At 50.1% G+C, this 15,007-nt stretch overlaps 6 protein-coding genes across 6 annotated transcripts; 4 read left to right on the forward strand and 2 right to left on the reverse strand.

The window, feature by feature from the left end:
* Nucleotides 1-1,717: 1,717 nt before the first annotated feature.
* On the forward strand, nt 1,718-3,354 carry VFPPC_14207 (acyltransferase; the record flags this gene model as incomplete). The annotated part of the gene is made up of 2 exons (XM_018291976.1): nt 1,718-2,537; nt 2,597-3,354. 2 exons carry the CDS (start codon nt 1,718-1,720, stop codon nt 3,352-3,354), a joined length of 1,578 nt encoding a protein of 525 aa, XP_018139680.1.
* Nucleotides 3,355-3,778: 424 nt separating this feature from the next.
* Nucleotides 3,779-5,649, reverse strand: VFPPC_14208 (amidohydrolase 3; the record flags this gene model as incomplete). Its single annotated transcript, XM_018291977.1, has 3 exons — nt 3,779-4,572; nt 4,626-5,094; nt 5,146-5,649. 3 exons carry the CDS (start codon nt 5,647-5,649, stop codon nt 3,779-3,781), a joined length of 1,767 nt encoding a protein of 588 aa, XP_018139679.1.
* Nucleotides 5,650-7,279: 1,630 nt separating this feature from the next.
* Nucleotides 7,280-8,166, forward strand: VFPPC_07325 (protein-tyrosine phosphatase, active site protein; the record flags this gene model as incomplete). Its single annotated transcript, XM_018286203.1, has 2 exons — nt 7,280-7,784; nt 7,832-8,166. The coding sequence occupies 2 exons, from the start codon at nt 7,280-7,282 to the stop codon at nt 8,164-8,166; spliced, it is 840 nt and encodes a 279-aa protein (XP_018139678.1).
* Nucleotides 8,167-8,735: 569 nt separating this feature from the next.
* Nucleotides 8,736-9,046, forward strand: VFPPC_14209 (hypothetical protein; the record flags this gene model as incomplete). The annotated part of the gene is made up of 2 exons (XM_018291978.1): nt 8,736-8,921; nt 8,978-9,046. 2 exons carry the CDS (start codon nt 8,736-8,738, stop codon nt 9,044-9,046), a joined length of 255 nt encoding a protein of 84 aa, XP_018139677.1.
* A 381-nt stretch (nt 9,047-9,427) lies between these two features.
* VFPPC_14210 (hypothetical protein) lies at nt 9,428-11,320 on the reverse strand (the record flags this gene model as incomplete). Its single annotated transcript, XM_018291979.1, has 1 exon — nt 9,428-11,320. The coding sequence occupies one exon, from the start codon at nt 11,318-11,320 to the stop codon at nt 9,428-9,430; it is 1,893 nt and encodes a 630-aa protein (XP_018139676.1).
* A 1,710-nt stretch (nt 11,321-13,030) lies between these two features.
* On the forward strand, nt 13,031-13,959 carry VFPPC_16587 (peptide alpha-N-acetyltransferase; the record flags this gene model as incomplete). Its single annotated transcript, XM_018294340.1, has 3 exons — nt 13,031-13,427; nt 13,533-13,727; nt 13,814-13,959. 3 exons carry the CDS (start codon nt 13,031-13,033, stop codon nt 13,957-13,959), a joined length of 738 nt encoding a protein of 245 aa, XP_018139675.1.
* Between the last annotated feature and the right edge of the window lie 1,048 nt (nt 13,960-15,007).

Below are 15,007 nucleotides of genomic sequence, written 5' to 3' on the forward strand. Positions count from 1 at the left end.
GCGTCAAGCCCAGGGATTCGGTGTTGCTCTCTTTGAAGCAACTGTAAAATTCATGCAGGTTGGCTGTTGCTTCTCGCTGGGCCAATATCCATGATAGCAAGAGGCAATAATACGGACCCGATCGATCTGAAGCTAAGAGCCGAAGGTATCTGCCACGAGCGAGAAAGTTTGGTGTCAAGCAATCAATGAATGAGAAAAGAATATAGATTTGGTCAACCCACCGGGGCCGCAATTCTTGAAAACCTGCTCTGTGCGGACTTCCAAAGAGTCGCAGCGGGCCAAGTGTGGGTGGCCTGCTCCTTCCTGGTTACAAGATCATCGTTCCTGCGTATAACGTGCGAAACATACTCGCACACTGAGTACATGCTCCCATCTCTGTAACTGATTTGGCCTGATGGCTTGAAATGAGGAAAGAAAAGTTTGTGTCGCACATACAGTGCCTCCTATTTGGCCGTAACAAAGACATCGGTTGATTTTTCTGTTTGATAGATTAAACTCACAGCAATGTTTGTTTAAAGCTAATGGTGTGTTATTGTAGAGATGTCGTGTGGTGGGACAAAACAGTCTGGTCCAAGTGTCTCACGGAAGACCGGAAATAGGGAAACCAACCCAGTTGTTTCCACAGTCACATTTGATCTGGCAGTCAAAGCTTCCCTCACTCCCACGACATCACTCATGTGCCCTTGCGCGTTATCAAGCTCTTTGTATTCGACAATGAAGTAAATCGCCCATTACATCTACGCTTGTTAATTGTGAAATCTGTGCCTTGCCTAAATAATCCCGAAAGACGCCACGCCCGTCCCCTCCCTTTCAACAACGTCTGCATGAGGACAAAATTCCCCTGTGACGACGTCGAGACCAGCGGCTGCGCACCGTGCTGATCGACAGTCTCCAAACGCTCCTTCCCCTTGAACGCGATGATCACCAGTGTCCATCTCGCCTGCCACTTCTCAAGACTTTGAGCTCCAGTGTTTGTATGGGCTGATACGCCCATTGGCTGTTCCGGTTCCAGAGTATCAGACATGGAGGCAAGACGTCGCCATCGAAGCCAAGGAAGTTTGGATTGTAATGCCTGGTGATAGTCACGACTGGGTGCGAGAGGAAGGTGCAAACCAAGCAAGCCTTGAAAGGTATGCAGACCAGACGGCAGGTGCACCGCATTTTTCTTTGTTGTCTTGCCTGTCCAAAGATGAAATGATTGACACTGTATGCTACATCTACCTCCCTCTTCTTTCGTTTGTAGGGTTTCGACACGAGCAGTGCCAGGTTCGCTACCTTGGTAGGTACTTATTACGCTGGGTCGGGATCATCCTCTCCCTTCCGAGGACCATTTTTTCCATCGAATCCTGTGATTAATCTCCAGCCCGACTCTTCTTCCCTTTCTGTCCTCAATCCTCACTTTGTTCACTCTTCTCCGTACAACCCCTTGTGGACATCCTTCCTGTACGAAGGAGAGGCGGTTGAGCGACTACCTTCGTTTCACCTACCTATGCGCATGGTTTTCCCTCCTTCCATTCTCAAGTCGGTTGTTTTATCCGCTCTCTCACTAACCCAGTCCATTCCTTGACATTGCATCACGTTTCTGCGTGCGGCTCAGCTCTTCGATCTTTGACACTTTGTTCCTCATTGTACACTGTTTTTGTTTCGTGTCTGTATTTCACATTGAGAGGCCTCGCTGTCATTCATTCTCACCAATGAGTAGATTCATTGCAGGACAATGAATCCCAGCGAACAGTTGACTCCTTCCCTTTCCCAAGAAGAGAAGATGGGGTTGTTGGACGAGAAAACCAATTCGGACTCTGAAAGCGAAGGAAGTGGTGTTGATACCGATTCTCGATTCGGAGTGAAAGCCCATTTCCCCAACTATTCGAAATATGCGTCAGCTTTCACAACACCATTAACACAGCTACGCTCGGCTCCATGGAGAGTATTGGTGATTCGATTCGCCATCTTTCTGACACCAAGCTTCTTCCAGGGAAGACATGCCCGCGAGCAGATATGTCCTCCAAAATTGGCACCTACGGCATACCTCGACGGTATGAGAGGATTGGCTGCTCTGTTTGTCTTCTTTTGCCATTACTCGTATCAAGCCTTTACAATTGCCAAGAGTTGGGGCACTGGAGAAGACAACTACCATTTCTTGAAGCTCCCTTTTCTCCGACTTTGGTATCAAGGACCCCCGGCAGTATGCGTGTTCTTCGTGATCTCAGGATACGCATTGTCCTATCGCCCGTTGAAGCTGATTCGAAATGGCGCTATGTCTGATTTTGCCACCACCATGAGCTCCCTTACTTTTCGTCGGGCAATTCGGCTGTACTTACCAACCGCTACTTCTACACTGATGATTATATGTCTGCTACAAGTCGGGGCGTACGAGTGGACGAGAGCGTTCGCCAAGGACCGAAAGTATATGAAAAACATTGTCGAGCCACATCCTGAACGGATGGAGTCATCATATGCTCAGTTTAGAGATTGGATTCTCCATATGTACAGATTTGTCCATGTTTTTAATTGGGACAAGTACGGCGGAAGCACTTGTAAGAGATTATGGTCCGTTGGGCTAAAGATATAGAGTTGCTAACTATTGTGTCTGCAGCATATGATGTACATTTGTGGACGATTCCGCTCGAATTCCGATGCTCACTCTACCTGTTCCTAACCATTATTGGCACCGCCCGTCTGAGGACTACCATTCGATTTTTGACTGTTGGAGGAATTATGTGGTTTACCTACCGTCATTCTAGATGGGAGCTATGCTTGTTCTTCTGTGGGATGCTCCTTGCAGAAATGGATCACATTCGTGGAGCGCACATTCCTTCTCCAGCCTTGCCACAAAGAGAAAATCAACCTATAAAGGGCCGTAGCTGGGTCAAGAGTCTCTTCTGGACATTGATCAGCATTCTTGGCTTATATCTCATGTCACAGCCAGACGACGGTGGCGAGGTTGCACCAGGATGGATATATTTGACATCATTAATTCCTAAATGGTGGGGAGAAGAAAAGTTTCGATATTGGCAATCCACTGGCGCAGTTGTCTTTGTTCTAGCAGTTGGTCACTCCCGGTCGTGGCAACGCTTTTTCAATTCTCCCGTTGTGCAATACTTTGGGAAGATTTCATATGCTTTGTATTTGATGCATGGCCCTGCGATGCATGTAGTTGGCTATCATTGGGAAAAGATGGCTTATGGATTTACAGGCGTCGAGGGATATTGGTACAATGCTGGGTTCTTTCTGGGTGCAGCATTCGTCATCCCCACGGTCATTTGGTGGGCGGATGTTTTCTGGAGAGCTGTGGACATTCCCACTGTCAAGTTTGCGAAATGGTTCGAGAGCAAGTGCATTTCAAAATCTTGAGGGCCTCTTCAAGTAGTACGAGTGGTTCAGATTTATCACGGTGGTGGGAGTGGTGTTGTACATATCGGCAACAAATTGGTGATGATGCATTATACGGCCGGCGTTTTGGGAGCTTTGCTAGACTGTCTCAAGGGGAAAAGACCAGATGGGACTTTGTTTTTTAAAAAGAATTTTGAGTCAATGTGTGATTCATAATCGGGGCAGTCTATTTCGGGTCACAGCATGCATCTGGGCGTTTCCCTAACAAAGATGGCCGTTTTAGCTAGTCAAAGGGTTTGACTCGAATCTAGAATGTCACAGTAGACATAGATCTAATTTACATTCAACCTGACCAGATATCCGCCTCTTTTTGACATCACTATCCCAAGCACGTAGGCCATTTTGATCAAACTTTCAACCAGATAATCCAACATGGCGAAGGATTTTATTCATCTCGTGCGTAAACTCTCTTCCCAGCAACCCAAGTCTCTTTAACCTTGAGAGTGCGGAGTTGCTCAATATCCAAAGACTCAATCGGCTTATCCAAAACAAGCCAATCAGCAAATGCGCCTTGTTTAATCTGGCCTGCCTTGTCCTCGAGGAACGCTCCATACGCAGTAGCACCCGTGAATCCCCACAGGGCCTGGTCAAGACTCAGTGCCTCATCGGTATGCCACCCTTTGTGCGAACCATTCACGCCCAGCCCAGTAGCGGGATTCTTTCTCGTAACAGCCGCGTAGATTCCGTGAAATGGGTTCGGTGGCTCCACGGGAAAGTCACTCCCCAATATGGGATTGGCATCAAGAAACGACCGCATACGATACGCCTCGGTGTCGGTGCGCTCAGGGCCAAGTCTATCCAGAGCGTACTTCATGTCCGAGGTAGCGTGTGTGGGCTGGATGGAGGGTATGATGCCGAGGGCGTGCAGACGGGCCTGGTCGTCCGGGTGCATGATTTGGGTGTGTTCTATGCGGAAGCGGTGAGTGCGTTGGCAGTTGGCGAGGTCGGCGTCCGTGGTGGCATCGGGACACTGCTGCTTGAGGGCGGCGACGAAGGCGTCCACGGCGTTGCGGTTGGCGAGGTCGCCTATGGCGTGGATGTTGACCTGGTAGCCCTTTGAGGCCCAGGACTTGGTGACGGATGTGAGGGTCGTTGCGTTGATGAGAAGCGTGCCGGATGTCCAGGGGTGGTCTGCGTAGGGGGCTAGCATTGCTGAGCCCCAGCTTCCGAGGGCGCCGTCTGATGATGTTAGTTTCAATGGTCTGGTGTTTGAGGGAAGAGTAGTGTGTTACCTGCGAAGAGTTTGACGGCTCTGACGGTGAACATGGAGTTCGGGTTATCGATCTTGACGCTTTCAGAGGGGCAGTATGTGTTTCGCTTGGAGCATTCTAGCATGCTGTATACGCGGAGGGTCCAGTCTTCTGTTTTGGACATGTCGGTGTAGATTCTGATGTCTTCGGGTAGGGAGCTGGCGTCGTGCATGCCCACGAGTCCAACTTCGTTGAGTTTGGCGAGGGCTGATTTGACAGCCATGGCCTTCTTCTTGCTGTCTGGTTTTGGCCAGCGCTTGACTACATAGTCCATTGCGTTGTCGCAGAAGACGCCCATTCCTGGGTCGCGGATGATTTCGCCGCCTGGGATGTCGGGGAGGTCGGCGGGGAGGAGGTCCAGGACGGATTGGGATACCCATGTGCAGTGGACGTCGATGCGGTCGAGCATCATGTAGATGCCCTTCAGAGCAGGGTCCTCTTCAATATCGGCCTGGATATGTTGATTAGCTTTGGCTCGTGTTGTTTGGGAACCGGGACTTACAGCAGTTGGCATGCGTCCATATACGTCTTGGTCCCAGCCTACGCCTCGCACCCACTGGTCCTTGGTGCCTGCTTCTGGGTTCTTCTTGAGATATACCTTGATTCGATCCTTGGCTTCGCTGAGGCTCTTAGCGCCAAATAGGTCGACGGAGTGGAGGAATTCACCGTACGCCATGAGGTGGCCGTGGCCGTCCCAAAGTCCGGGAATCACATAGCCGTCTATAGCCTTATCCTGAGATACGACAGATTCCGAGTCGTCTGATTCTGCCCAAACACGATTAAATACGCCATTCTGGACGGAGAAGCAAGACGCAGTGGCTTGGTTCTTGTCGTGCGTTCGCACTGCTTTGTAGCAGTACGTCTTGGCGTCGGCAGCATCCGTGATAGGCTGCTGCTGCAGACGCATTGCTACAGCCAGAGCGACCGCCATGACGGAGAGGATGAATCCCCATCGGGGTAGGGGCGTGGCGAACATTCTGCCGGTGGATTGAGGTTGGCTTGTCATGGTGAAGGATGGGAGCGGCTCGGCTTCTTATATGATGAATGGGGTTAGAGGTCGTGGGCGGGAGGCCCTAACTACGCAAACATAGTTTACTTGGAGTTTGACGGCTCCAAACTCAAAGGTTAGATCATGAGAAATGTTAGAATGGAAGTTTGGGTTGAAATGTAGTCGTTGCCCAACGATATATGCGTGTGTTGAGTGTCTTAACTCTGCAGACCAGCCGATGTCGCTACTGGACTCAGCTGTGAATGTCAAGTGGACCAAGTGAGTTGAAACAAAAGGAAAGAATTCATGACAATGAGGGAAGTGGCCAATCAGGGGCGGTTGTTTCGGTGCCTGTGGCTTGTGGCGGCAGCTCCCGCGGGGCAATAAAGTTTCAAAGGGTCCTTTTTGGGAGAAACTTCATTTTATTTTTTTTGGCAGTACGCTATTGCGGAAGATGGCTTCGAAATTTAGATCGTCCAATTTGGGGGAACCTAAATTCGCGAGGGATTTGCTAGTTTGAATGGGGAAGTCGAATTGGCTTGTGTTTTGTTGAAACATGAGCAGATACATTGAATTGACCCCGCCAAGTGACGCCATTCGCAACATTGAACAGATTGAATTGGCAGATTACCAGATAAACTCCTCCTTGATGTGCGCTTATCTTTGGGAATTTTTAGCCCTCTTGCTACATTGTAAGGCAACCGGCTCGTATTTTTCTAAATGGTTTTCCGACTGCAACAATCTTATGTCAGCTTCAGAGTACTGCTCGCGTCCACGGGTGGTTCACATCAACCCGCACTTCCTCGCAGAAAGACCACGAGATGGCTTACTTGGGGTACTATCAAAGAATATCTCTAGGGTCAATTGAGAGTCTCTTGCCGTGCACAGATGCCGTTAAAGCCTGAAGGCGTCATCTCGCTCAGAAGAGCCAAGAACGAACAGTCGTAACATCTCAGAACAGTTGTGCATGAGGTCCTCAGCCGTGAGATTGTAGTAGTGAGTACTTCTCCGTGAGGAAGCAGGCCATCGCTACGTGGGCCATGTCTTCTTCAAGGTCTAGAGAAAGAAGAGTCTTGGCAGCAATTTTGGATAGGTAAGGATAGCATGGAACTGAGTCGAGATAACGTAACTGCCCGAAGCTGGTGAGTATACAAGGAGTCTTTCACATGTGCCAAGACATCTCGCCGTGACACTCGTACAGGGTATTCATGTCCTCACGAAGCCGTCAATATGGCGCTCATGCCAAATCAGGTTGAACAACAGGTTATTGGATTGGGCATTTCTTAATTCATATTCTTCGTAAGTTTACATATCCAAGTTCGTACTAGCCTATTCCTCTACGACCTAAGTCCGGGGTCCGTCGGCCGATGTGGGGGTCCAGCCAACTCCTTCAGTCGATGTCGCCTTACCAACAGACCAAACCAGACAGATTGTATCCTCGGCATACTCAATTCGAGTCGGTGACCACGAATAACTAGAATATAATACTACCAAGACCTCGATACCAACTCACGCCAAGTACTCTCGCCTCGAAACCACCCGCGCTGTATCTCAATTCAACACTTAGCCTCCCCCGCTAGAACATCACCATCACCAATATACTCACCTCACTCGCAATCGCAATCCCCTCACAACGCCGCAGTCAACCATGCCCCTCTCCCCCGACGAGCTCGATGCCCTCTCGGCCACTGACGTCCGCGAACCTCTTGCGCCAGAAGTCCTCCTCCCCGTCCTAACATCCGCGCCCTTCATCCCCTCCCGATCCCTCTTCAACCTCCGCGACCTCGGCGCCGTCCCCGGCAGCGCCCTTCCCACCACGCGCTTCTACCGCTCCGGATTCCTCCAAGGCGCGGCCCAAGACCCCGAAGCTCAAGCCTGGCTCGCCAGCCACGTCCGCCGCATCTTCGACCTGCGCATCCCTGAAGAGCGAGAATCAGCCCCCGACCCAGCGATCCCCGGCGTCGAAAACGTATGGCTGGACGTCGAAGATGGATATCCCATGCCTCCGCTGGAGGAATTCGCCGTCGACGGAGGCCAACTCGCCTGGAAGAAGGAATACATGAACTGCGCGCTGGCCTATCGCCCTCTCATCCGAAAGATCCTGGAACATATTCGCGATACACCCGCCGAGCCGGTCCTCTTCCACTGCACAGGTACGTCACCGAGTCTGGAATTATGTTCCGTGCTAACTCCAAGGAAGCCGGCCGTGACCGCACAGGTGTAGTAGCAGGCTTGCTGCACGCGCTGGCCGCCTCCCCCGCCGACGCATCCACGCGCGACTACATGCTCTCACGGATCGGGACGGAGCCGGCGCGAGAGAAACTCATGCATTACGCCATGAGCACCCTTGGCATCAAGGACCCTGAGACGCCCGGGTTTTATGACCTGGTTAGTCTGCGGCCTGTGTTTTGGCAGCGCTTCCAGGAGGCGCTTGATGAGGACTTTGGCGGCTGGGACGGCTATGTCACGCGTGGATTGGGGTTTTCAGAGGGTGACTTGCAGAAGATTAAGGCTAATTTGCGGTTCGTAGACTAGAGTTACACAGCTTGAACTAGATGTGCGATATTGATACTCTTTGCTTGGCACAACGTCACCAAATTTGCACAGTGAGGTATTCCCGCTCATGAACATCAAACACCCTTGTTCACCTCCTCTTCACCCTGTAATCCCCTCGTCACCCAATTCCAAGCTTCATCTCGATTTCCCAAACCCAAGCTGCACACCTTCGTCATTCCCCTACAACAATCACACAATGACATCACCCCCACCAGCCACACCAGACCCTGAATCCGCCGCCTCCACCAATCACCACCCCTCCCCTCAAAAAGTGACGTGCGCAAGCCACATATCCTTCCAAGTTTGAACTCCAGCGACCCTGTTTTTCTGTCTCCTGTACCACAAACTACATCACAAGTGTGGCTGATCAGTGGAAACACCCAGACAATGGCATCATTCCAAAATCCAAGGAAAATGTAGCCAAATACCCAAAAATAATGCATATAAACCACCTTCTTTCCCCACGATTTCAACAAACTTAATCAAGAGTTAAACATCTTAAGCATCTAAACATCTTACAAATACAAACATCATAAACAACAAACATCATGCCCTTCGGACGCAGAACCCACCACCACCACACCACTACCACCACGCGCCCCCGACGTCGTGGCCTCTTCTCCCGTCGCCCTCGCCATGTCCATCATCAGAAGCGCAAGCCTACCATGAAAGACAAGGTTAGCGGTGCGTTGATGAAAATTCGGGGTAGTTTGACTAGACGCCCTGGTCTCAAGGTACGTGACTGATGGGATGTAAGTGGAGTTGTCGTGAAGAATACTAACATTTATAGGCTGCTGGGACTCGACGTATGCATGGGACGGATGGACGGGGTCACCACAAGCATGCCCACATCTTCTAATTTACACGAAGAACATGTGCGGATGATAACGCAGCCATGACACACAGATCTACAAGTTGATGGGAGACGAAAGAGATGAAACTTCTGTTATGAGCGTTAGAATTTTATTATACCCCAGCTTATACGGCATACACTCCTTACACGGCCTCAGGGCCAAAGAATCAATGAAATTAATACTAGTTATATTGTGCTTATGCCATACTACCGTCATATGTTCATGTCCACTATCATGTTGTCTTCTGCAACCAGCCGTATCAGATGCCACATGTCCATCTCAGTGGACGTTTCACCCATCATGCCTTAGTCTCGAGCCATAAAACCGTCATTGCCTCCAACAGTCATTACTATATCAAGCCATCCGCGAAATAATATCTCTATTCATTACAATAGTTCGTCAAGTTCCCCTGGAACCGCATTCTTTGGTATAAAGTCTCTCGCAAGTCGAATCTTGCTGCCTTCACTCATTCCGAGCTGGCCACGAGGGAGGGGAATCCTCGATGGAAAAGTTTTGGACGTTACCCGCTGTTGGCTCGAGGTGCCTTTGCCTTTGGCGTCTTGCTTCAACAATCTCCTGTTCGGGTCCTTGTCGGTCAGAGCCACTCCAAGCAACATGTCACTACCAGCCAGCTCGTCCGCATCCCCATCCACAGGTGGTCCATTAGGGATGGTATATTGCTGGAATGCTAGCTCTAGTGCCTCAAGATCCCTTTTGCTCGGCGAGGGATGCTTTTTCGCAAAGTCATCCTGCTGCACATCCCGACCTCTTTTCAAGCTTTGCCAAGGCCTCGGTACTTCCGTTGATGACTGAAGATTAAGCTTTCGTATCTGGGGGCTTCCATCATCTTTCGTGCCAACTTTGACCATTATCCTAGCCAAATCGACTTGGCCAATACTTGATCCACTCAAGTCGCCAAGAGAGGCGTCGCCAAAGCTGGATCCCGACGCTCGACGCATGCCATTGCGAGGCGTTGATGAACCGGCCGGAGACACGTCCAAGATGCCGTTCTCAAGATTTTGCTCAAAGTTTTCCTCCGTCTCAAAGGGATTTATTGGAGATAGGAACGACTGCCTTTTTAAGTGATATTCTTCTATTGACGGTGTCGATTCTTGGTCGTTGAAATGATCATTGACCCTACGACACAAGAAGGAGTTCCCTTGTGAAGCGACGGGTTTTCTAAACACTCGATTGCCAACCATCTGTTGAACTTTGCTCCTATTAAGGTTCGTACCTTCGTTCAACCGGATCTCGATTGATCTAATAGAATATTGACTGACATTTGCCGGACTTAACGATCGTGTCAGCGGCATTCTCTTATTGCCTAATCGAGAATTCCGTTCCTGGTCAGTAGTCATGGCTTCAGGACTAGCTGATTTGCTATAGATTCGGCCAAATGCATCCGACATTCTGGCAAAGACTTTGGAGTTTGTCACACGAGACAGCTTCCTCGACCCTTGGGATTTCAATGGCGTAGCCGGTTTGAGTGCTTCCATAGCTGCCAGCATTTCGCGAATTTTGCCATTTATCTCTTCGGCGCTCGCTTTGTGTGCACCTCCACTTAGAGCTTTCAAGGACGAAGATCTGTGGCCCATGATTTCGTCTCGCAAAGGAAATGTTGGTCGGATAGCTTTTGTTGGGTCGGAGGTGTCATCCGGCGTGAGACTGTCTTCTGTTGTAACGGTTGAGGTTTCCAGCAGCTTAAGTAGCTCGCCACTCTTCTCTAGTTGTGTAGAATTCGTAGTGTGTCGGCGGCTGTGATGAATAGCCTGGCTCAGTTGGGGAGAACAGAGCGAGTTTCTCTTACTATCAAGTCTCGCCGGTCTTTCCACCAAAGAGTCATGTGTTGAAAAAACAACCGGATGCATCTCGAACGGTGAGAAGGTTGGACTTTGAACATCCATGCCGCCTTGTTGTCTCATTTCCTCGTATCGTTTGCATGGCGTTTCCGTGTTGCGAGGTACGGCTTCGCGAATTCCTGCCGAGCCATCCTGCCGCTGTTCATCGATATTGATCGAACATCCACCACTCTTTACAAAGCGGATCGTACTGTGACCAGCTCCGGGAGTGTTGGCTGTCTCGGTCATGTGAATTGGTTGCGTCGGTGCCACCACGTTAACTGTTCTGCTTAGCTTTATGGCGTGTTCATGGGGGGGGAATGGAATATTACCTTCATCAGAACTTGGCACAGAAACTGCAAATTCCTTTTGTCTACGACGAGACCCAAATGTTCGGAGCAAGCTTCTCTTCCTCCCATATGTAGCCTGTGCAGAGGCCATTCTCAAGGCAAACTAGCAGCGGAAAGGCGAAAACGAACGGCAACAAGTAAGAATATGAATCAGTTCAAAAAAAAACGCAGAAACGAGTGGACAAGCAGCGCAAATGCTTGCTGCTATTCAGAGTGTTGGCTGGGCCTTCGCGGCAAGCTGTGATAAGCAAAACCTTGGCTTGTATGATTCAAGGAGCGACAGGAAGATGGTGCATGGCAGTTCGTCAAGGCCATTCCGTCACCTCCCGGTTGCGTCACGCGCGTGGTTGAAGAAGAATAAAAGGAAGGAACGATTCGTATTCATGTCACAAAGAAGAGACATGTATCGAGAAGCGCACCTGCAACGTGGGACGGAAATGCCTTGTAAATTCTCAAAGGCGTATGAGATGGAACAGGAACATGTGCAGACGACGGTGAATACAAGGAACTAGATGAATACATCATCAGCCAAGTTAAAGAGAAAATGGTGCCACTATTCCTCTGCCCTTGTAGGCAACCACGTGGTCGAGAGCGATGTCGGATAGTTAATTTGACGCAGCTGGCGATGTCGTTTGCCAAGTGGCAGACAGCTGTATGGCGGTCGTTGTTCGTCGTCGACTTCAAACGTTGGCAACGTCTCATCACACAAATAAGTTAGCAACATTCACCACATCCATGCATGATGGATTTCAGGTGATGGGTTCTCCTTCTTATTTGGTTGTTTCGTATGTTGTTGAGTGAAGTGGCCATGTAGATGCGCCGACTGCCAAGTTGTATACTGCAAGTTCACCATATGGGCGCGCAGTTTACAGAGCATCACACACTATGTGGCTTCCGTGGATGTCAGCTACGTACCTGGTTATTTTTATTTGCACAGCAATTGTACAATGGACTGATTTCTTATCCGATTTTCAGGGTCAATGATGTCGGTTTGTCTGGTCGCCCTCCGTCTGGTGTAAGTTGGATGAACAGCGTCACCAGCTCGCAAAAGCCAAGTCACAAATACCTACCTACCATAGTTAAGTAACCAAACAATACACAAATTCCCTAATATCATCAAATCGCCACTCTATATCGTCGCCCAGCAACGTCATCATTCATGCCGTTGATCTACAATCCTTATAGGGTAATCGATGGCATAATTACACTGCGATGACGAATATAACATCCGAGAAGCCATCAACTCCAGCAACACATCTCCAAATCATTCCAAAAGAAGAAAAAGAGCTTCAGAATCAGCATACCTTCTCCTTTACTCCGAATTTACATCATTTTAAAATCCCATATAGAACGTCCACGACAACGAGGGACGCACGTGATTCCGGCCCCCACAGCTGCGCCCAACCCCTGTGGCAGCTCGCGTGGCGGCTGTCGCGCGGCTCACTGACATCACGACCCTTGCTTCGGCGATCGTCAAGTCAAAAAATTTCGCTGCTCAAAAAGACCATTCCTTCCTGCCAAAACCACGACAGAATAAACAGCACGCACCGCAACAATTCTCAGCGAGGGGGATTGGTCCGTCATCCAGGCGTAACTTTGTGCGTAGAGCCTCAGATCAGCGGCGCTGCCTTAACTCCAGCTCCGACCCCGTCCGATCGAGCCGACATCTGACATTGTTGACTTCGGTCAGCCTCGAAAGCAGCTCACCCAGCTGCTGATTCGCACCGACGTCAGCAACACACATCACAATTCACACAGCAGACGAGAAGAGCTTCCATAGCTCTCAGCAGTTACGCGAACCATGTTCCGCGCACTCGGGCTACGCAGTCCAGCATCGCCAGCATGGACAGGCGCCTGGCGAAGAATGTTCTTTTCAGAAACCACGAACCCAATTCTCAGAACCATTCGAACCCAACAACTAGCCAGACTTCACATGTTGCGAAACACCACCACCCGCCAGTCGGCAAGCCGGCCCAGTCTGTCACTCCCGAGAATACAACGTCGTGGCTTCCGCTTCTCCCCATGGCGTCGAAACACGACACAGAACGGCACGCAGGAAAAGCTTACGCTGAGCCAGCGACTGAAGAGACTTTCCAAGGAATACGGCTGGTCAGCCGTGGGCGTCTACTTGACGCTGAGTGTGTTGGATTTCCCGTTTTGCTTCCTCCTCGTGCGGGTTGTGGGAACGGACACGATTGGTACGTGATTTAACTTGTTTCTTTTCTTGCCACGAAGGAATACGGAGACAAGGGTGTATTTGTAGGAGACGAGGTGAAAGAGACTTTGGTGCTAATGCATGTCAGGGAAAATCGAGCACTACGTTGTGTCGACGGTCAAGCAGTTCATTCCGGAGTCTGTTCGTCAAAAGTGGCATGAGTATTGGCGATCTATTAAGAGCAAGGAGGTTGAGACGCTGGGGAATGATAATATCAGCGACGGGGTGGAAATGGCTGGTTGGGGAGTCGAGGAGGCCCAGGAGCGGAACAAGGAAGAAGCCAGTGAGTATTTTTTGTCATCTTCCCTACAAAATGCGACTCTGGGTAATTTACAGCGGCTAATTTGTTCGGCTTTTTCTTTTTCGCAGGCTTGGGAACGCAGTTGGCACTTGCATATGCCATTCACAAGAGCTTCATCTTTTTGAGAGTGCCGCTTACTGCCGCGGTCACACCCAAGGTCGTCAAGGTTCTGAGATCTTGGGGCTGGAACATTGGAAAACGCGCATCGCGCTAGGTGCTCGAGGCTCAGAAAGTCAAAAGGAGCAACTGTTCACGTGTAACATGTTTGGTTGTATAATATGAGGGCTGCGGGAGAATAACTGAACTACCTCACTGCTTCATCACCGCTCGGCTTGAGAGGGAGACTTAGATAATCCACTGGCATACACATAGAATAATACAGGTTGTATAGTAATGTAGCATATCACAGCTCATAATGTCTAGATGCTGCATATGACGAAAGATCTCCTGGTGCACGAAGGCTTGCATGCTGAATGCAAAGGGCTGCGCAGTCGAAGCTTGCTATAGGTCGACCGGCGTGCGGACCGGACTCCTTGAGATGGACACACATTGCATCAAAACAAGTTGTAAAGTTCACGATGGCGTCTTTTTTTCTGAGGTCCCGGCATAATTTGCCCCGTTTGGGAGGACACCAACAACGGGCACATGTTGAGACAATGGCTGAGCATGGCTTACAATACCTGACGTCGCCCACACCAAAGACATACTGTGCGATACGGTGTAGTCACACCAACGCATAAAGTTTCAAGCCAACCAGACGTGTGTTGGGCACTGAATCTTCGGTCAGTGACTCCTGGCCAATAGTGTGTAACCAGATGAGCCTCCGTGGGACGGGAAGCAGTCGAGTGGTATGCAGAACGCGGAATTGTGGCCGTGTTGGCAGTAAGCATGTTGAGAAACTTTTTGTAAAGCCATCTCACCAAAGTCTTGGACAGGTTGAACCCCGAAGGTCCGGTTTGGTAATATCCTGGAGATACTTGGTACAACATGTGCAGAACATGTTGCGACAGTTGCCCGTGCCTACCTAGGTATGTAGACACAGGGTGCAGACGGCATCGAAAAGCCCATCAACTCCACAGATCGGTAAGCAAATACAATATTGGTTGAACCACAAGTGTTCCTGACCCATGTGGGCGGTTCTGGCTGAGCTGGGGTCCAGCTGAGTCAAAAGCCACAGCTGTGCTGTCGCACGTCGTCCAAACTCAGCAAGTCGTGGGAACCGGTGGCTAGAAACATCTGATAGTGCGGCCGCCATGGGTTCT

Source organism: Pochonia chlamydosporia, chromosome 7 (genome assembly GCF_001653235.2).
Source record: "Pochonia chlamydosporia 170 chromosome 7, whole genome shotgun sequence".
Classification (NCBI taxonomy): domain Eukaryota; kingdom Fungi; phylum Ascomycota; class Sordariomycetes; order Hypocreales; family Clavicipitaceae; genus Pochonia; species Pochonia chlamydosporia.